The 21774-nt window shown below is 37.8% G+C and overlaps 1 protein-coding gene across 2 annotated transcripts; it reads left to right on the top strand.

Annotated features, from left to right (window-relative positions):
* Positions 1-5418: 5418 nt before the first annotated feature.
* Positions 5419-12198, top strand: AAE13 (AMP-dependent synthetase and ligase family protein). 2 transcript variants are annotated; one of them, XM_088699873.1, is made up of 17 exons: positions 5419-5830; positions 6786-6952; positions 7080-7268; positions 7764-7944; positions 8041-8129; positions 8271-8340; positions 8537-8589; positions 8738-8845; positions 9147-9245; positions 9515-9607; positions 9742-9819; positions 10180-10284; positions 10514-10604; positions 10850-10923; positions 11081-11260; positions 11725-11778; positions 11884-12198. In XM_088699873.1, the coding sequence occupies exons 1-17, from the start codon at positions 5677-5679 to the stop codon at positions 11926-11928; spliced, it is 1830 nt and encodes a 609-aa protein (XP_088555999.1). In that variant the 5' UTR covers positions 5419-5676; the 3' UTR covers positions 11929-12198. The 2 variants fall into 2 exon arrangements, with proteins under 2 accessions (XP_088555999.1, XP_088556000.1); XM_088699874.1 differs by lacking the exon at positions 9742-9819 and having other exon boundaries at positions 8271-8342; positions 8539-8589.
* The last annotated feature ends 9576 nt before the right edge of the window (positions 12199-21774 follow it).

Genomic DNA, 21774 nt, shown 5'->3' with positions numbered 1-21774 from the left:
TTTTTTTTTTTTTTTTCCTCTCTATGCAAAACATCTTCAACTACAAGCAAAACAAAGTATGGTGTAAACAACATTATCCCAAAACATATTAAATAATGCAAAAAAAAAAAAAAAAAAAAAAAGGATGACATATCAAGCCAAACTACCTATCATATTTATATTAGTAATGATAAAAAGAGACTAATCTAACAATCTAAACTAATTATCATATAAGTACCTTTATAGGCTAAACTATATTTATATTTTAACTACCTATAATCCAGGTTTCAAATACCAAAAACACCAAACTAAACAACCAGATAAACAAAGTGAGATGTTCAGTATCAATACATATCGTATTGAAATTGGTTAAAGAACTGCAATGTCTGTAATCTAGGTATCAAACATCACAAATAAAAAAAGCATAAATCCAAACAGCTAAAACAGAAGACAAGAAAAACAAAACTAATTAGGTATCAAATACTTGTATTGAAATTGGACGATGGAGTGTAGTACATATTATCCAAGTATCAAGATGAAAAACAAAAACCCAAATCACCAAACCATAAACTAGAAAAACAAAATCATATGATCATGTATCAAATTCAAATAGTGTGAGAAATTGCAATACCTCTTATCTAGGCATCAAATACTAGAAAACTGAAATTAGATATTCGTCTATTTTGTTTTCAGCATCTACAAAGAAGAACTTTATAGTTTTCATACAAATTTAAAACTCAAATTCTGGTTACGAATTCGCAGGAAATGCGAAAAATTTGAAAGTCAAATAAGGTTTTTGAAGAAACAATGAGATTTAATTTGTAACTTATCTTTGCAAGAGTCATGATAAAACATTTAATGACAATTGATGTAATTTTTTTTTTAAATTATGTGCACTTTATGTGACAGCCCATCCCGAGAAATTTAAAAACGTATGCGTGAAAAGACGATTTTGCCCCTAGCGTGATTTTTCGTTGGTAGTTGTTCTTTTTGGCTTGGTGTGGCAGGTTTTGCACCACACACTCACCCTCACTATTTTTCTCCTTTCCCTGCACTGTCCCGTGTGCCCAGTTCCCTTCCCATTTCCTTTGAAATGTACGGACCACACCCAAATCCCATTAAACCTTCACAGATCGTGGAATCCAAGCACATATTCGAGCTCGTGAGGCTTGTAGGAGTCCAACCATACCCATTTCAGGTAAGAACACCTTCGTTTTCACGTCGAATCCACGATGCTTGATTTCGGGTACTGTTTATGCACACGTGATTTCTCACGTTTTAGGGAATTTCAAGCTTGTAGGTAGCTTGGTGATGTCCCTAGGAGGCTCGGGGTGGTTCGTTTGAAGGTTTTGGACGTCGGGATCACGAGTTTCGAGGTTGGCCGGAATTGGGGTGATTTTCCAGGTGAGATTTTGTGGTTTTTAGCACTTGAAAGTGGTATTATTGTGTTCCTCTAGTTCTAAGCTTCATTTTGGTACCAATTTTGTGAAATTTGGATGAAAAACGAAGAAGATATCGAAGTTTGAAGTTTTCCCAATTTTCCGGCGCCGGAGGCTCGCCGGAGAAGACGACGGAATATTCCGTCAAGTTTGACGGAATATTCCTAATGCCGTTAACGGAATCTGTTAAAACTGACGGAATATTCCTAACGGCGTCAGTTGACGCTGTCAGCGTGCCAGGCACGTGCCTGTGCGTGGCCGGCACGTGGGGGCGCGTGCGACGGTGAAAAATTATTTTAAAAATATGGGGTTGTTCCTGAGGTTGAGTAGGTCACGTTGGTATATTCATATACCCCATTTGAGCATTGTATGAGAAGTTATTTCTAAAGGTTGGTTATGTGCTTTAAAATTAACGTTTTTGTAGTTGTTTCGCATATAGGTGATACCTATCCCGAGGACGAGCGTGGTCACTCGAGGCAGGGGGGCTACGACCCTTCCACATACCAGTGAGTGGGCTTTTGGTTTTCCGTATATACCTATATACATATATTTTCCTAGAAATTGATTGAAATATTTATTAGTTTTTATGCCATGCATTTTATATTGCCGTTGATTATGCTTGGTTAGTTGCTTTTATATGTGTATGTATTGGTGCTGCGGACGCACAGGTAAGTGCCAGGTAAGTGTTATTCATGTTTACATTCAGTAGTGATTCGAGATGTTTAGAGAGCTCATAACCTGCACCCCCGGTGTTAGTGCTCCCGTCCAGAGTAGGGCACAGTCCTTCACGTGATGTTCACCTCCCGCACCACACGCTCAGCTTGGATGCAAGTTAGGTGCACAGTCCTGTCGTACAGACCACTTTAGGTGGTTCCGACTCGTAGGTGACCCGCGATTATTCGCCCAGCCTTCACGTAATCGTAGCACTAGAGCGTATATATATTACACCCAGGCCTGTCGTACAGACCACTTTAGGTGGTTCCGACTCGTGTGCAGGTCCAGTTAGTGAGTTTGAGATTTGAGCTCTAGTTGCAGCCGTACAGGTCACGTTAGGTGATTCCGGCTGCCAGATTATATGTTATTGATATGATTTACACCTGAGCACTTGCATTTCATTTTGAGGTTTTGGCATGGCATATTCTTGAGCATGATTGGTATATATATATATATATATATATATATATATATATATATATATATATATATATATATATATATATATATATATATATATATATATATATATATACGTATATCTATTTTCTGGGAAGTATACAGGTTTTACGGCGAGGGGTTAGAACGTATTTATTAATGGTTTTCGAAAAGCTTTGTTTTTGCCCACTCACGCTTTTGTTTTGCGCCCCTCCAGGTTCTAGTTGCGTAGCAGGTTTGGTGGTTTCCCAGAGGGCTTCCCGGCATTTCTGACAGACATTCACCAGCGTAGGGCCACCTTCGGGTGTACTGTTGTCGCATCATTTTCATTTGGACTGCTTTAGGCTTATGCTCTGAACTTGTGTCTCACTTACGCTAGCACTTGTTTCGATTACTTTTTGTATGCTAGTTTCTATTATTCGTACCATTTACATTACTATTTTATTAGCTTTCGCACTGTGCACATGGCTACGTCACTTCCACGTGACGGCCAGCGAGCCCTGGTCTCGATCGGGGTGTGTCACTTTAATTGCTGACATGGATGATTGTTGTACTTACTAGACCCTATTTTTGTTTGTGTAATATTAGTGGTTTCCATTCAAAACAGGTTTATAAAATTGGGCCCACATGAAAGGACCCCATTAAAAAATATGGTAAATAGCACAATTTAAAAGTGTGGGTACAAATCATAGTTAAAAAAAAAAAAAAAAATCAGATGTGCAAAAAGAGTTATATATAGGTACAAATTAAATTAGAAAGAATATTTTACAAGTTAAAAAAAAAAATAGAAATATAAGAAAAATATTTAAAAGATCATATTTGAGAATAATTAAGTAAGTTTTTCAATTATAAAATTTTAGGTATATTCAATTAGAAAATGATTTTAAAGCATTTTAAAAAATCAGGGAATTAGAAAGATTTCGTGGTGTATTTTAAACATTCTCAATTTCACCTCTACAAGAATTTTGAGGGAATTCACTCAAAATTTATACAAAATCTAGAAATCAATTAACCATTAAAATCCCTCAAAATCCCAATTGAAAACTCCCCGTTAATATTCAACTAATGATGTGAACAAGGCTGGATTGACTTAGTAAAGCATTTGGTATAGCGGGATTTTTTTTTTGTCAAACGATAAATTTTATTAGATTAGATATTAGAGTAGCCACTAACGGGGATTGAACCCATGCCCTCATGCAAGGGCTCAAACACCTTTCCACCACTGTGATAAATGACCACTTGCAATGGGATTAAAAAGCAAGATAATTAACAAACTTTATATAATATATATATATATATATATATTATATCATCCCAAAAAATATCGATTTTGGTCAAATTAGGGTCTGAGCCCTTGGTGGGGTCTGGGTCTTTTTCTAGGTGTTTTGGGAAGACTTAAACAATGGCTTGGAGTTGGAATGGTTGGGACGACAACTCTCTTAGTCTTCCTCTTCTTGTGTCTGTGCTTCGGTGTGGATGGTCTCGGTTTTGGTCAATTGGGGCTTAATGCCTTATGCATCGGATTCTATCAGTTCAAAGAGAGATTTAGAGGTGGCTACTGGTTTGGGAAGTGGGTGGCTGAGGGTAATTGTAGACTTGGTGACTCTTCTGAGATGAAGGAGAGGGATAAGGCAAGAAATAGATTGAAAATTTAGGAGTTGGAGGCTGAGTGCATGTGTGATTGGTTCAAAGGTGAGAGATGAGGAAGGTCTGCAAGCAGGATTTTCTGGAGATGGGGAAGGTCTGTAGTCGTTGATTTCAAGCTCATCCTACTGCAAATCTTTTTGGGGTTTCTGGGTATTCTAGGTTCGAACTTTGGGTGTTGGATTTGGTTTCAAATGGTTCTAGGAAGCGAGGGAGAAGTAGATGGGAGGGGCGAAGCAAAGCAGAGTTGGTATTAGCGGTGTGCTCGATTTCGGGGAGTCTCTTTAAGACCCTCTAGCGAAGCGTTTAATTGAGTTTAGTCGAGGCGAGTCTCATTAAAGCTAGTCCATGCGAGAAGCAAGTAAGGGATTATACTAACACTTAGTTCAATCATATGCAATGAAAGTTAGTGAGGGCAAACAAACACACCCTTAAAAATTTGGCGGCAAACATAATTTCCACCATTTGCACCCCCACCACCTACCACTGTTGCCATTACCACACAATCAATGTTGCCTTTACATGACAATTAACCATTTCAACCACCACAAAAATATGACTAGCGTCACCGTTTCCCTTAACAACCTCCATCACTATTTCTGCCACCACGCCACCCCAACACCATTGACCATCATCGCCACCCAATGACCTTCCACTACCTCTGCCACCCACCTCTTAACCACAAAAGCAAGTCAATTTCAACCAAATGTTAGACTTTTTAACCAAAATGATTCTTAAGATTGACATAACTCCTCACCTTGGTCCCTGATAGTTGAAATCGATAGAAGTGGTTCTTGAGTTTGTCCAGCATTCATCATTTTAGTCATTCCGTAAAGCATTATGTTAAATAAGGATCGCAATGACAAAATACTCTCAATTGAAAAAAGTAATGGGCCGAAATGATTTGACAAAATTGAGAGTTTTTTTGTCATTTTATCTTTATTTAATGAAGAATTTTCATGAAAGACCAAAATGATTAATGGTGAATAAACTCAGCGACTACTTCTATCGAATTCAAAAAGACCAAAATGAGGAGTTCTACCAATATCAAAGATTATTTTGGCTAAAAAACCCAAATGTCATGAAACTATTTTCCATATTTAGAACACTTGCAAATACAATTTACCAAACGTTCAAGTGGTTTACTTTACAGCTTGCTATTTTCTAAACCCAATAAAACCGTTCTAGTAAAAAGCTATCAAATACCAAATTGCCTACCATCGCAAGCCAAACCAAGGCATTAACCACACATATAATGACGGGTCCCCTCGCAAAGTTGCGTGTTTTTATGGCAGCATCTCGTACGGATACAAGCCCTTCACATACCAAACCGTGAACTTCTCGAGTGAGGTTTGAATGCCGACCAAACCAATCTCCGCTCCACCTACGACTCCAACAACCAACATCAACTGATTGATTATTCACCGACAGTGACACACACCTAAATCTGCCACCCATTAATATGCTCCACCTCCACCTGTATTTGCGATCCACCGCGCCATTTAATCACCTCAACCATCAACTTTTGAGGTCACTCTTCTTCTCCTCCTCCTACCCACCTTCTCTTAGACGCACCCACCCCTTGCTCTGCTGGTCACACTCTCCGCATTTCTCCTGTAAGTTCGTTACTCTATGTTGTTGGTTTATTAGTTCCAGTGTGCTTGTTTGGTTGCTGAGAAAGTTGGAGAGAACGCAAGAAAATGAGGGGAAATGCTGTCATTTTTTCTGTTCTTGGGAAAAATTGGAGGGAAGGACAGATCTGGATAGGATTGGGGTTTTTCGGTTTTCTGGATTGTGGTCCATCGTAAAGGGTTTTCGTATAATATGTTTTCAGTGGGTCATCAAACAGAGGATTGATATTTGTTGTATGTGAATATTAAGGACGAATCATTTTTGGGAAATTTGGGTTTTAATTCTCTTCCAGACGGACCAATTGCTTTTCTTTCCGATGTTTTCGTAGCAACACAAACAAGATTTTGCCACTGTTTTGCTCTGAATTATTTTCAGTATTGAATTCCTAGCGCTTTAATCCAACTAATAAAAAGTCCTTCACATTTTAAGAGTTTTACCCCAGGAAAGTTGAGTTTGCCTCTGTAATCGGACCGAAATAAGATAAGAAAATACAGTTGGATTGGATGCTTCTAGTTGAACAAATCTACTGTATTCCTTTGAGCGCGATATTTGATTGTTGATATCTTCTATCAGATACACCAGTTTTTGGATAAACACGATGTGCCCCTTCAAATGTCCTTCACTCTTTCTCCAAAATTTGTTTCTGCTAGGAGTGCACTTTGTTGTGAATATGATTTGGAAATCAGTTTTCAAGTTACACTGCGGAATTAAGTTTGGAGATACATGTTATACCATAATTTGTAAAGAATCCTGTTGTTATGTCTCTATCGAAATTGCAGGTGCAATATTTGCTTATTGATTGTTTTGTTGCAAGGGCTGAAGTGAATCATTATCCTATATGAAGCTAGAAATTAGATGTTTATGTATTTATTTTTGTTACAAACTTAGTTTTCTGTTTATTTATTTATTTTTATTTTTTGCATTTTCAATCCATTGCAGCATTGCAATCTGGTTCATATATGGAGGAGTCAAGGTTAGCTAATCAAGGGTCTGATACTCATGATAATATTGCTATTCGATCTGATCACAAGAGTTACAGTTACAACCAACTAATCTCATCTGCATCTAGGATATCCAGATTGTTATCTACCGGTGAATTTATTGCTGTGAGTTTTAGTTTTTACTTTTCCCTTGAATATTTATTATTTCCCCGTCCTCCTCCCTCCTCCTCCGCCCCCTTCTCCCCCTTCGGAACAATATTTTAGCTTAATCTTTGGTGTCCTTGGTGTACAGACTTCTTCAGCATTGATTGATGGTGGGAAAGGACAAGGGCATCTTGGAGGGGCTAGAATAGGAATTGTGGCTAAGCCCTCAGCTGAGTTTGTTGCTGGTATACTTGGGACATGGCTTTGTGGAGGTGTTGCAGTTCCACTTGCTCTCGGCTATCCTGAAGCTGAGCTCTTGCATGTCATAAATGACTCAGTGAGTCCCCATATCCCCGTCTTTTTACTTTTCCGTCTCAACAACTTTTTTTTTTTCTCAGCACTATTAATTCAATTAGTTTCTTATTAAAAATTATTCTCTTTCTTTGATGGATGCAACATATTTTTCATGATCTCTAAATTTTGAATCTTGGATTTAAACCTGTTGTAGTGGACATGGATTTTGAGCAATAATGTTGTTGTTCATATTCAAACCGAATTATGTCAGCCTGATACCATACTAGTATTTTGATAAGAGTTTCTACTGTATTTTTGTTTCTAAATTTTCTTTAAAGTGTAGACTCAGAAAGCTTGCTGTATAGATTAACTTGGTATGATCTCTGAAAAAACACATGTCCTAAGTTGGAAATAGAAAAGGCTATATATGCACTAACTAGTCTTAATTCATGCCGCCATACCTTATCTTCATCCTACCTTTTTGTCTTTTGTTTTGGTCATAAATCTACCGGCCTTTAATCATTATCTATATTTACAGGACGTCTCAATGATACTGAGTACTGAAGATCATATGCAACTCATGGAAAATGTTGCTGCTAAATGTGCTGCCCAAACCTCTCTTATTCCACCAGTTCCCAGTAGTTCTTCACCAGAAAGTGCAGCTGGTAGTTTAGGAATAGATGCAGATGCAATTTTTCACCGGAATATAAAACAAACAAGTAAGAGATATTTCGTCTTTAACAATTATGTGAATTTATTTTCTGTATTGGGATGCTGTCATTTTTATTGTCATGCTGTCATTTTTTGTTGCACAGGTGAGGATCCTGCATTAGTCATATACACTAGTGGCACAACGGGAAAACCGAAAGGAGTTGTTCACACACACAAAAGCATCAGTGCACAAGTATGCACTTTATCTATCCTTGCAAGCAAAGATTAAGCTATATTTTGTTTCACCAATAGAATAGTTGTCTGGTTAGGTGTAGGATATCGATTGGTGTTACTTATGGTTCTCAATTTTTCCCTGATGTTGGCTCAATTTCAGGTCCAAACCTTAGCAGAAGCTTGGGGGTATACATCTGCCGATCAGTTTTTGAATTGTTTACCTCTACATCATATCCTTCAGCTTTTTTGTGTATTTGCTTGCAAAATCGTATAGTTTTCAAATGCAGTCTCAGATTACTTTTAGCTGATGTCTTCAAGTTTCTGTTAGAAATTTGATTTGAAATTTTTAATTGTGGATCTAGTTGGTATGTGGATTGGATAAGTGGTTTGAAACATGCTTTAATGGATCCTTGACCTATAAAATACATGTACATGGGCTTTTCAATGCTGTACTTGCTCCCCTCTATGCAGGTTCCACGGTAAGAGGTTTTTTTTTTTTTTTTCCTTTGGTTGCTTTGTCAATTGTAGGCTTTTCCATTGTCTTCTTTGGTGCGTGCATGTTTTTTGTGCACATGTCTTGCTGAGCTATTCATGACAGTTCTAGTTGTTCTGTTTGTGTTGTTGAAGGTTGAGTTTATGCCAAAATTTAGCGTAAGGGGTATTTGGCAGAGGTGGCGGGAAGCATATCCAATTAGTGGATCTAATGCAGATGATGGCATAACGGTCTTTACTGGAGTAAGTGCACTTTGTATGTCAAGGATTTTAATGCTAAAGAAATTCGCTATCTATGCAACATGAAGGTCTATTGCAGGGTGTAACATATTATAATTTCATTGGAATTCAAAACTTTGGGAAATGTGGTCTTATATCAGTTATCTGCTGGTTGTTCATTTGTTTTATAATCTTCAATACGTAAATTGAAGAGTAAACTTGTTATGCATCTATTGCATTGCTTGTCTCTGCATACTTGTTTAGTTGCAAAATAATTATCTTTATTTAGTTGGACTGCAAGTTATATTAGCTTTGTTTTGTGCAGGTTCCAACCATGTATGCTCGATTGATACAAGCTCACGATGCAATGGATCGAGAGCTAAAAGTTGCCTCTGCCTATGCTGCAAAACAGTTGCGTCTAATGGTAAGTAGCCTGAAAGCTGTTTCTTGCCCTAGTAACATTTTTATTTTTAAGTTGTAGTATGAAGTAAGATGTTTTTTTTTTAATATTTAACTGGATCTTTACTGGAAATGCATATGACAATCTACTATTTAGATACTAACAGCTATAACCCCTGCAGTGAACTACCCTATTGTTGTGCAAATTGTTCTTTAAATTCAGATTTGGTCCTTCCTCTGTATTAGAGTCTTTGGTGAATGCCCATGGCTAAGAACCTTATGTCTTTCTCATAGATGTGTGGTTCCTCTGCACTCCCTCTTCCTGTAATGCAAAAATGGGAAACCATCACAGGACATCGTCTTTTGGAACGTTATGGCATGACAGAGGTAAGTGATTTCTAGTTTCATTTACTTTTAATTACTATTATCACTTTTTGAAGAGGTTCATGCTGTTTAATATTTTCCAAACTGAAAAGATAAGCTAAGCTTATATATATATATATGGTTTCTGATGTTTTTAGTTTGTCATGGCAATATCAAACCCCTTAAGAGGTGAGCGGAAAGCAGGCACGGTAGGAAAACCATTTCCGGCTGTGGAGGTGAGTGGGCTACAGTTTGCAAAATATACTTCTGGTAGCAGTTTAACTTTTGAAAGCCTTGTGAAGGAAGCTTTTGCTTATACAGAATTTTTAATAGTGGCCCTCGAACTGAAGGAAACCACTGATAATAGCGAAATCATGAGCATTTAATTGGTGGACTTCTTGTTGCTTATTCACAAAGAATAATTAGACTGGTCCTTGAAACATTTAGTAAATTGTTGATAGAATGTGGTGTCATGTCTCACAGATTGGAGTTTATACAATATTAACAAGAAGTAACTACAAATTATATACATATTATATATACACACACGTATATTTATGTTGGACTTTGTCTATATAAATCATCATCTGTTATAGGTAAAGATTGTTGCTGAAGATGAAAGTGGAAGTGATACTACAGGTGTTGGTGAGCTGTGTGTCAAAAGTCCTTCATTATTCAAGGAATATTGGAAGCTTCCTGAGGTAATTTCTCATATCATAAAGTTGATGCTACATGCGATAAAATACCCATACACCGCACACCCACTCACACACGCACACACCTTGCGCAGATATGTTTGTGAGTTGTCCAATAGTATTAACTTCTGATTGAAGAATGTAAAATGGGGTATATCTATTATACATATATGGCGGAATGATATTTTGAAGGGTCTCAACAAATTTCTCTTACACCGTTGTGGTCGTTGTCTAGGTAACAAAGCAATCATTTACAAGTGATGGATACTTCAGAACTGGAGATGCTGGTACAGTGGACGAAGATGGGTACTACATCATATTAGGACGTAAGGATATCTATAACTCGCGCATGATACTCCAATTGATGCATTCTTTCAATTTTTACTTTTACAAGTCTCAGATTATCCTTGTACGAGATGGACCATTAAAAAAAATGATGGCATAAAAAATTCGTTGCGTCCCTGTGATTTTGTTGCTTCTGGTTAACAATGCAGATACTTAAAGGATCTCTAACTTATGAATTCATTTTTCTTCTCCTCTCCTCTCCTTTTTTTTTTTTGACGTTTATCAGGTACCAGTGCTGATATCATGAAGGTTGGTGGATACAAGTTATCTGCGTTAGAAATTGAATCAGTTCTTTTACAGGTGGGTTTTTTTCACCTCTATTCCTGTTTAGGCTGTTTTGTTATAGATGTGCAACAATTTCGTTTTCTTTGCGAGTTGATCTGTAGAAACCAAAAACAAGTAAAGTGCTGAATGAAGCATTGAATCTTTCTAACTAAAACCACCCGTTTTTGTGTAGCACCCAGCTGTGGAGGAGTGTTGTGTGTTGGGCTTACCGGACAAAGACTATGGAGAAGTTGTTTGTGCAATAATTGTGCCAGAGGTGGAAACAAAGAGAAAGCAAAAGGAAGAACTGAAACCGGCTATAAGCTTGGAGGAACTATCCTTCTGGGCAAAAGACAAACTTGCTCCATACAAGGTATTATTGATCATCATTCACTTTTTGTTTTTCTTCGTCCAATTAGAGCTATAAGACCACTCTTGTTTTGTCGATAGTAGCCTTCGCTTCAGTTATCTAGTTATAAGCATTCAATAATCATGACTGATGATACCATGAATCATGATTAACTTCCAAATGCTCATCTCATAACACAAAGCCCCTTTCCAAAAGCTCCAACACTATTTATTGTCAGCATGAGGGAAAGTCGGCAATTCCACTATGCCTTTTAGCGTATGAAGTTGTTAGGTCAAGTTCGCCGCCTTCATCCATGTACCTTTATTCCTTTTTGTAATTGCGGAGGGTTAATGGAAGGTGGTGGGGGATTAAAACAGTATTACCTGAACAAATTCTTGATGAAAAAGCATTTAACGTATCCTTTACAAACACATATGTTTCAAATAATGGAACTATATTCGCACTACAAATAACGGGAACGTTTCCAGATACCAAGGCAACTGATTCTGTGGGATTCACTACCTCGGAATGCTATGGGAAAGGTAATTTACTTTTTGATTTCCATGTTTTCTGTAAAAGCATTGTACTCTCTTGTTTATTTACTCGTAGACTTGTAAGGCGTATTAACATTGTATATCTGATCGCAGGTGAACAAGAAAGAATTGAAAAAAACTCTGGCTTCTGACCAATAGACTTGATAGGAAACTCCGAAAAGGAAATTAAGAAGCTGTGGCACACAACGTGAAGTTTTGAAATTAGAGGTTTGAGTTCAGCCTAGGAAGCAACCTTGTCGCGCGGTTAGGGGATGGGACTCGTTTGAATGCAAATCCGAATATCTGTTTGTTCATTTTCTTTCTGGTATATGTTTCTGAATAAAGAACAAAGAGTAGACATGTATGAGTGATTCAGTAAAATGTAATTAAAGACGGATTTTGAATATATATGGCTGAGTTATGAATTTATATGTAGGAAAGGGAATCCTCTCCGGTTCCCTTCCTCCTAATCCACCAAATCAGGGAATCCGTGCCGTTGAAATTTGTTTCAACGACTGAAATTATTAGAACTTTTAAAGTGGGCCCTTGTTTGTAGCTGTTGGATCAATTTTCAACTGCATGAATTTTGTAGATTAGGAGAAAGGGATCCAACAGGATCATTTTCCTTGTATGTACTGAAATCCCTTTTAATTAAGAAGGAAGGAACAATGGAAGGGAAATAGGAGCACCCCGGTGAAATTCTCCATTAATATAAGTAATTTCCCATTGAAAAGGTCTTATTTCCCTTCCATCTAACTAAAATTGATGTCATCCTAATAAGGAAAGTTTGCTAAGGTGGAGAAAAGGGTCAATGGCAATGGATTTAAATTGAAAAATACATAAATATGTCAAATAAAAAATAATAATGAAAAATGAAGAACCCCTAGTTGGTAATGGTATTACCATGTTATTTAATAAATAAAATTAAAAACAAGAAAAAACAGAAAAAGGAAATTGGCCAAGGCCCATGTGGCTATTGCTGATAGAGCCACTCCAATATCTTATTTTTTCACCCGCGTTATAAACTCATCCACCATAAAAATTCGAAAAAAAAAACTAAAATCTTATTTTCCGCCCCCTATAAATCCTAAAATAGCCTTCACCCTACAGTTCCATTGTCCGGGTTTCCACCACCCTCCTTGAACTTCCTTTCTAGCAACATACTGCAAGTCAATAGGACAAAGTAGATGATTGGATGGAAACTAATTTAATAAAACAAAAATTTCTGAAAAATTTTGAAGAATTTTCTAAATTCAAATTTCCAAAATTCTGAAAAATTCCAAGTACACTCAACAATGAGCTGCCTAGAAAATTGGATGGAACCTAATCTAATGAACTTTAAAGAAAAATTGCAGATTTGAATATAGAGTGAAATGGGTGAAAAGTCAAATTTAGAGAGAGAGAAAGAGAGATTTACAACGTTGATCAAATGCCATAAAAAAAAAAAATTCTATGAGAGAGAGAGAGAGAGAATGAGAGAGAATGAGAGAGAGAATTAGTGTACAAAAATATATACAGGGGACGAAGAGAGAGAGAGAGACGATGGCAGTCTGTGGAGATGCCGTGGCGGTCGGTGTAGCCGAGAAGAGTTGAAGCCAAAGAGAGAAAAGCAAAGGGGAGAGAAAAATGGGGTAAGGGTTTATAGTTCTTATTTCTATAAGAGTAAACAAGTTATTAATATTTGGCCAAGTTTTTTTTCGTGATCCTTGTGGTGGCATGCCACTTTTAATGTGACCTTGTGGTAAAAAAACTTTTAATTATACCCTTGTGGTGGGTGTTGTTAGCAATTGAGGTCCAAATCCAAATTTCCGTTAGTCCTTCGTTAAATAAACTCACGTGACTATTACATCTTATTCAATGGCCATCTAGTATAATTTAGGGTTCAATTGAAATTAGATTTTACAGAAGAAAAAAAAAAGAAAAAAAAAGCTTGAACGCGAAGATTGAAACTAAACCTGTAAAACCATGTCTATGGCTAGGAGAAGAGGTGAAGGTGAAGTCGCGCCTAATTTCTTAGAATTGATTTAATTTTGTTTGGAAATCCTAATACTTCTAATATACCATTGGTTTTTTTTTTCAATGCCAACACGTCTTTGATCATGAGTTAGAGTCTTAGTCTTACTTGAATTTTCATTCTTATATCAATTTGTATCAGTTTGAATGCATAAATGCCTTTCAGTTTTGTCTTTAATTGGTAATGTGGTTTTATGCAGGCCCTAGTCAGTGAGTACACAACCTTTCAATTTTTTTCTTAATCTTCCTTGAATTTTAATTCTTTAACGTTCTTACGCTCTTGAAGTTTATATGCGAAGGGCAGACCTGAAGATTGAATTTTCTGCAATGCCCTTCACCGATTGTCTTTAATTCTACGATGCCTTTCACCTGTCTGGATGCATATATACTGCACTCCACCCATTGTCTTTAACTCTTTAAGTTATTCTTGTATATATATATGTGATTTTTCTACATTATATAGGTTGAGATACATGTGCTATCAAATTGGGGTGATGGTTAGTGACGGTCAAGGAGGTCCACTAGTGGCTATGGTGGTGGCTGGGAGCCTGAGATGAGATACGGGAATTGTTGGTTTTATTTATTTATTTATTTTTATATATCTTTACAAGTTTCTTTTATTTGTAATTTTATTTTAATTCAATCATGTTTTTGTTTTTTTTATTTTTCCAAAATAAATAAATTTAATTTTGACCGATCCACATGTGATAGTCACATGATTTTATTTAAAGGAAGACTAACGGAACTTTGGATTTGGACCTCAATTGCTAACAGGGTTCACCACGGGGGTTTAATTAAAAGCTTTTTCACCACAAGGGTCATATTAAAAGTGGCGTGTCACCACAGGGACCACAAAAAATATTGCGCCTTAATATTTTATTAAAAGATGGATGGGAAAATAGAACAATGAGATGAGGCTTAATAGCACTCTAAAATTAATAGAAAAAACATTTAATAGAAATAACACGAGCGCCAAAGACCTTAACCCAAAAACAATTATGATTGTTTCATTTTTATCCTTTACTTATTTTTTACTAAAATTTCTTCTTTAACTTCAACTTAACTAGCCTTTTGTCACATACTTACGCGTGTGACAATTGGCTTTTGCATGTTAAATTAAGTTTTTTTTATGATTTGAAAATTTTAGAAAATTAAGTTTTTGTTGTAGCCTATTTTATCTGACAAGGTAACAGGGGGCCGGCGGTAGAAAGAGAGATTGAGAGAGATGTGTTTGTAGAATTGTAGGGGAATGTGTGTTGTTATCCCTCCTACATTGTACCTTTATTCATAGTAGTAAAAGAGGGAAGATATTCCTTCTTCCCAAAGTAATATAAGTTGTTATAGGAAAGGATAACTAGAATCAAATCTAATCTAGGATTTACACAATCACACTTCAACTAGGAATGTTTACAACACTCTCCCTTGAGTGTGTAAATACTCAAGATAGATTTAACATCATGCAGAAGTTGAGGAAGTCGACTCATCGGCACTGATTCTAAGGAACAACGCTTATTCTCAATAAGGTAGGAACTTACATAAGTAGTAAGTCGCACTAAAAAAACCCTAAGGCTATGGCAAAAACCCGAGTATAGACAAAATCCATAGTCTAAGGAAAAATGTATGAGAAATGCAAAGTCAAAAGAAACATCTATGAGATGTCATCAGGGATATGACCAGCCCAAGGTGGGTGCCTCATTAAAACCTAGTTCGGTAGCAAAAAACTAGTGGGAAAAATGCTCCTAATCGTAGGAAAAAAGAGTACATTAAGATCAAGCAAGTATCTTCAGGATACTCCCCTTAAGTTTAACACAATTCCAAAGAGAAATAACAGAGTTACAACTCAGAAAGTTTACACATACCAATTTCATAAACAAGCTTCTGAAACGTCGTCTTCGACAGTGATTTGGTGAAGAAGTCAGCCAGATTGTCTTGTGAATGGATTTGCGTGACTTCAATCTTTTGATGCTTTTGTTGTTGATGTGAAAAGAAGAACTTCGGCACAATATGCTTGGCATTGTCTCCTTTGATGTAACCCTTCTTGAGCTGTTCGATGTATGATGTGTTACACCCCACCCCCGACTTTAAAGGTAGTTTTGGGTTTTTATTTAAAAATTGTTTTTAGGGCCTTAATAGGTATGCCGAGAGGGCCCACCTTTTCTTTGTGTTCCTTGGCCTCTCTCCTCTCTGTTCTCCCCTGAGCTCTCTTTCTCTCATTCAGCTCTCACTCTCCCTTATCTTTCCCTCTCCACTCTCTCTGCAACCTCCTCCCCGGAGCACCTCACACACACGCACAAGCACCCATTCCCTTCGGTGAGCACCATCAACCACCACCTGGACCTCCCCGTCGTGACCTCGGACCACCAGGGTTGTCCTCTTCCTTTCCCTCTCACGGAACAGTGACACCGTCACTGTTCAAAGTGTGCTCCGGCGAACCCCGACATAGGTGAGCTTTGAAACCACTCTAAAACTTTCCCTTTTATCCTCATAATTCATTTCTGATCGTATCTGTGTGTTTTGGTCATTGAAACTACGAAGAAACACGTCGAGGAGACTTCCCCAGATTTCGGCGAGGAACCCGTCACTTTCAAGCCAATTTTCGGCCAAACCACGATAATTTGGCCGGCATACAAGGTATCAATTTCTTCGTCTCACTGAGTACTACAACTTTCCTTTTTGTTTCACCCAATTTAGTTGAGTATTGAAGAAGTTATATCCATTTTAATCTTACCCAGTTTCCGGCGATCTACGTGGCTTCTGAGGCATTTTTCGTCGAAACCATGGTGATTTAGGCATCGTGCGAGGTACCATTCTCTTTGTCTCATTGAGAAATATGATTTCTATTTTTGAATCACTCGATTTCATTGAGTATTGACAAAGTTATAAACGTTTAAAGTTTGTCTAAAATTCCGGCCGAAATCAGGCCTTCTTCTTCCCTCGAATCCGGTGACCCACAGTCCAGTAAACCCAGGCCCTTTGGACAGTTTAGAACTCGGGCTTTAGGCCCGTTAAACCCAACCCCCTTTTCTTTTTATTTATTTATTTTCCTAAAATCCAAAAGGCCTTGGGCCATCTTGGTTAGGGCCATAGGCCCGTTCCCTCTAAAACCCAAAATCCAAACCTTTTTTAATTATTAAACCCCAAAGCCCTTTGAGGCCAAAACCCTAGGCCCAATCCGTGTCCTTTTAACCTTTTACCTCGGGCCTTTGGGCCAGCCTACCAAGCCCAGTAGCAAGCCCAGCCCAACCTGGTGGAATATTCCTGGAATATTTCGAGGAATATTCTTACGTTGACTTTTCAGAAATTTAACCGTGACACTTCTTATTTGACGTCATGAATCCGTTTCTGACTTCCATTTTCCCAAATTCAATTGTTATAATATAGTTTTATTAATTGGACCTTTATGTGCTTAGGGGCAATTATTTGTGATGATTTCGTGTTCACTAGTTTGCGTGGCGGCTAAATATTTGTGAGTGGACCCCTTCTAAAATGCATGTTTTACTAGTAGTAATGCATACATGAAAAGCATGATTTAATGAGTATGTTTTATGAAACGTTTTATGAGATAACATGCTTACTGAGGCTATTTTAAATTATTATTATTTTTCCTATAACCCTTGTTCTTTATAGAATATCTGATGGATGATAATATAATATTTAGAACATGTTTTGAACACCTCTTTATAATATAGATCATGGATGACTTTATACTATAAAGTTGCTTTTCAAATATATGTATGTTCAATGATTTTGTACTTACCTAGTGGTCCTTATTCCGCTACGGGGCAAGGGATAGATTCCGTCATAGGCGAGGTTACTGTGTTGGCATAGGGCCTAAAGGTGATTTTCCTCTGGCAATTAGCACAAGAACAGGGAGCTGGCATGAGGCCTGAAGGTGATTTTCCTCTGGCAATTGGCATAGGGACATGGAGCTAGCATAGGGCCTGAAGGGATATTGGACATTCACTAGTGATTACGATATATACGAGATATGTTTTGAGACATTGCACGGCATGCTAGGTTTCGGAAAACCTATTTTAATCATGTTATATGAGTTTCATAAAACTTAGGGGGTTAGTATGTTGATATCTGTTTTATTATATCTATGTCAACTTGGTCTACTCATGTTTGTTTTGCGCCCCCTTCAGGATTGGAATCGCGGCATACAATCTCGGCGTCAAGGCACTTCCGCAGCGGCATCTTCAAGTCCTCTCGGTGTAAGACCCATTCTTTTATTCATTCAATTTTTATATAAATTCTTTTAGTGTTCTAGATTAGATGTGTGCTCTAAACACTTTCTTGAAATGCATATTCATTATATTTTAAATTTATAAGTCTTATTTAATTCTTGTTCTCAGCATTTGCATTTAATAAATGGCTTTCGTCAACCTCGGGTGTCGGCCATCACGTACCTACCTTGGTATTCGGGAAATATCGGGATTGGGGCATGTCATGCTGCGTTGTTTTGAAAGATCATCGTTGGGACATCAACGACAGGATAAAGATCGCAGGAGCTTCGAATATGACCCACTATTGCTCTCAACCAAAAGCATTCCCGAGTTGCTTCATGTAAGGTGAGAATTTCAGCATGGTTAAACGAAGTGGCAACCAAGGTCTGTTTAGTTGACCTCCAAGATATTGTGGTGCCTCCAACGGTAAAGATATAACCTGTTTAAGAACGCGCCTTGTGCAGATCAAACAAGCATTCTTCGTCGGTATAATCAACAAGGCAAGAATCTACTCGAGAAGCAGAAAGTGCGGCATCACTCGAGGATTCGTAAGGATAGAACAAGATCAAATCTGTAGTACCTTTAAGGTAACGGAAGATGTCTTTCACGCCAGTCCAATGTCTGTGTGTTGGTGCATTACTGTATCTTGCCAAAAGATTAACAGGGAAGGAGATGTCAGATCTAGTGCATTGAGCTAAGTACAATAAAGCGCCTATCGCACTTAGATAAGGAACTTCAGGCTCCAAAATCTCTTCATCATCATCTTTCGAATGGAAGGGATCTTGTTTTGCATCTAGCGATCGAATGACCATAGGAGTACTCGAAGGCTTCGCGTTATCCTTATTAAAATGGTGCAACACCTTCTAAGTGTAGTTCGATTGATGTACTAGGATTCCATCCGAACAATGTTCTATCTCAAGACTAAGACAATATCGAGTCTTACCTAGATCTTTCATCTCAAATTCTGACTTTAGGTGCGCTAGTTCTCATGAGCTTTTCAGGAGTTCCGATAAGATTTATGTCATCGACATATATTGCAACAATCGTAAATCTGAGATGTGACTTCTTAATGAACACACAAGGGCATAGTTCGTTGTTCACATATCCTTGACTAGTCAAATACTCACTTAGACGATTATACCACATTCTTTCATATTGTTTCAAACCGTAGAGTGAACGCCTCAGCCGAATTGAGAGCATGTTCCGGGGTTTAGAAATATTTGAACCAGTCAATGTAAGTCATTCAAGAACATTCATATAGATTTTCGTATCAAGATCCCCATAAAGATACACGGTTATTGCGTCCATCATCTGCATATGCAGTTTTTCGAAAACTACCAAACTGATAAGGTAGCGAAAAGTAATCACGTCCATAACGGGTATATAAGTTTCGTCATAGTCAATCTCGGGGCGTTGTGAGAAGCCTGTGTAACAAGACGAGCTTTGTAACGCACAATTTTGTTCTTCTCATTACGCTTCTGAATGAAAACCTACTTGTAGCCAACGGGCTTCACATATGAAGGAGTAGGAGCTACAGGTCCAAACACCTTATGTTTCACAAGCGAATTGAGTTCAACTTGGATTGCTTATTTCCAGTTTGACCAATCAATTCTACGTCTACATTCATCAACGGAACGCGATTCAATGTCATCGCTCAACATGATCTCAGTTACTACTGCATATGCTAATGTGTCGTCGACAATTATCTCATTTCTACACCACACATCTTCTAAGCTAGCATAATAGACCAAAATCTCACAATTCTCAAAAGGATGATTCGTCTCTTCAAGGACACTTCCATAATCTAGAATTTCCTCATGAGTTGGATAAATGAGTAAACGATAGTCGGATTCATGGTAGGCTCTTCGGGACCTTGTGCCGTGGATTTCCTTTTTTGGGGGTGTGAATCCTTTGAACCAAGAGGTCTGCCACGCTTTTGTGTAAGGGCAGATGATTGGTTAGCTGCTAATATACGTGAAGTACCAATATTGGCGTTTTGTGCCGCCAGGAGGGAAGTCCGTCGTACATTTGGTACATCCATCTTTGCAGGCGTATTCGCAGTTGGAATATGTGATCTTGTCACGCGTGCTAGGTCGGTGAAGACATATGGCATGCTCGAAGCTATGCCCTGGAGATCTAATATGCGCTGCACTTTAGTTTCAGATTGAGCGGTGATGGGATCTAAATGTGACAAAGTGAGAGTCGTCCATGATAATTCGCGTCGTTCTTCAGGAACGTTGACTTTCTTATCTCCCCCTAACGATGGGAAGACAATCTCATAGAAATGAAAATCTGCGAAACGAGCGGTAAACGGATCACCTGTCGAAGGTTCTAAGTAACAAATAATCGAAGGAGAATCATATCCGACATAGATTCCCATCCTTCGCTGATGCCCTATTTTTGTACTTAAGGGCGGCGAGATCGACCCATATATCGTATAACCAACTGAATGAAACTAAATGGTTGTGTCGCAATAGGCCTCAGGCAGACCAACTTTGCTGCATGCAATATTGCATGGCCCCAAGCAGTAATTGGGAACTTGGTACGTATGACCAACGATCGAGCAATCATTTGTAAGCGCTTAATGAAAGCCTTTGCCAGGCTATTCTGGGTGTGAACATGGGGTACAAGATGTTCAACTTCAACCCCAACCGACATGCAATAGTCATCAAAAGTTTTAGATGTGAATTCTCCAGCATTATCCAATCAAATAGATTTGATCGGATAACTAGGGTGGTGAGCCTTGAGCTTGATAACCTGAGCTAACAGTTTGGAGAATGTAGCGTTCATTGTGGATAACAAGCACACATGTGACCAATGTGTGGAAGTGTCAACCAAAACCATAAAATATCTAAATGGTTCATAGTGAGGGTGAATCGGTCCACAAATGTCCCCCTGAATCTGTTGTAGAAAAATGGGAGGATTAAAATGAATCTTGTCATAAGAAGGCTTAGTAATAAGTTTTCCCATTGAACATGTTTGACATGTGATTCCTTGGATCGAACCTAAACTTGGGGTTAGTGGATGTCTATGTGATAATTTGAGGATGCGGCACATGGTTATTCGTCCAGTATGTCCCAAACGATCATGCCAAAGTGTAATTTCGTGCGTAGTCCCAGTAGTAGGGCCGGCCACATAGTGGCATTTGATGGGGCGTATGGTCGTAGTATACAGACCACTCGGGATACGCTCCATCTTCTCTAGAATATGCTTCTGGCCATATTTATAAGAAGTTATGCACAAAAATTCAACTCCGTTTTCTACGTGAGTTTCAACGTGGTAATTGTTATCTCTAATGTCCTTGAAACTTAACAACGTTCTTCCGAAACGTGGAGAATAGAGTGCCTCAGAAATGGTCAAGATTGTATCATTGGACAACATTATAGGCCTAAGAAGGTTGTCAAAGGTGTATTCTTAGGTATGAAGTTAATGAAATAGATGCAGTCACGCAAAACTGTGTGTGTGGTTGCTTTATCTGCCAGACAACTAACTTTCCCACTAGTCATACCTACAATGAAAAATTAATTTGAATCGATCATATGCATAAAAGTTTTAAAAACAAATATCAATTCAAAATAATTTCATTTATTCAAGAATGGTAACTAATTAAAACCTAATATCCAAAAACAAATCACCAACAAATAATCCAAACATGAAAGGAAAATTGTTCAAAAATAAACCAAAAACAAAGAAGGTGTTCGGCCACTAGGTGGAATTCAGCCCCATTATCTTATTTCAACTAAAAAATAAGTCTATGTCTAATATT

Source organism: Pyrus communis, chromosome 9 (genome assembly GCF_041283825.1).
Source record: "Pyrus communis isolate YQ-2024b chromosome 9, ASM4128382v1, whole genome shotgun sequence".
Taxonomy (NCBI): Eukaryota; Viridiplantae; Streptophyta; class Magnoliopsida; order Rosales; family Rosaceae; genus Pyrus; species Pyrus communis.
Note: the sequence above shows the minus strand (reverse complement) of the source record. Positions and strands in the feature narration are given on the sequence as shown.

Coding starts and splice junctions, on each gene's coding strand:
- AAE13 (XM_088699873.1), top strand. CDS start 5,677: ATGCTCCACCTCCACCTGTATTTGCGATCCACCGCGCCATTTAATCAC. Junction 9,608..9,741: donor AACGTTATGGCATGACAGAG/GTAAGTGATTTC, acceptor TGATGTTTTTAG/TTTGTCATGGCAATATCAAA. Junction 10,924..11,080: donor TTGAATCAGTTCTTTTACAG/GTGGGTTTTTTT, acceptor GTTTTTGTGTAG/CACCCAGCTGTGGAGGAGTG.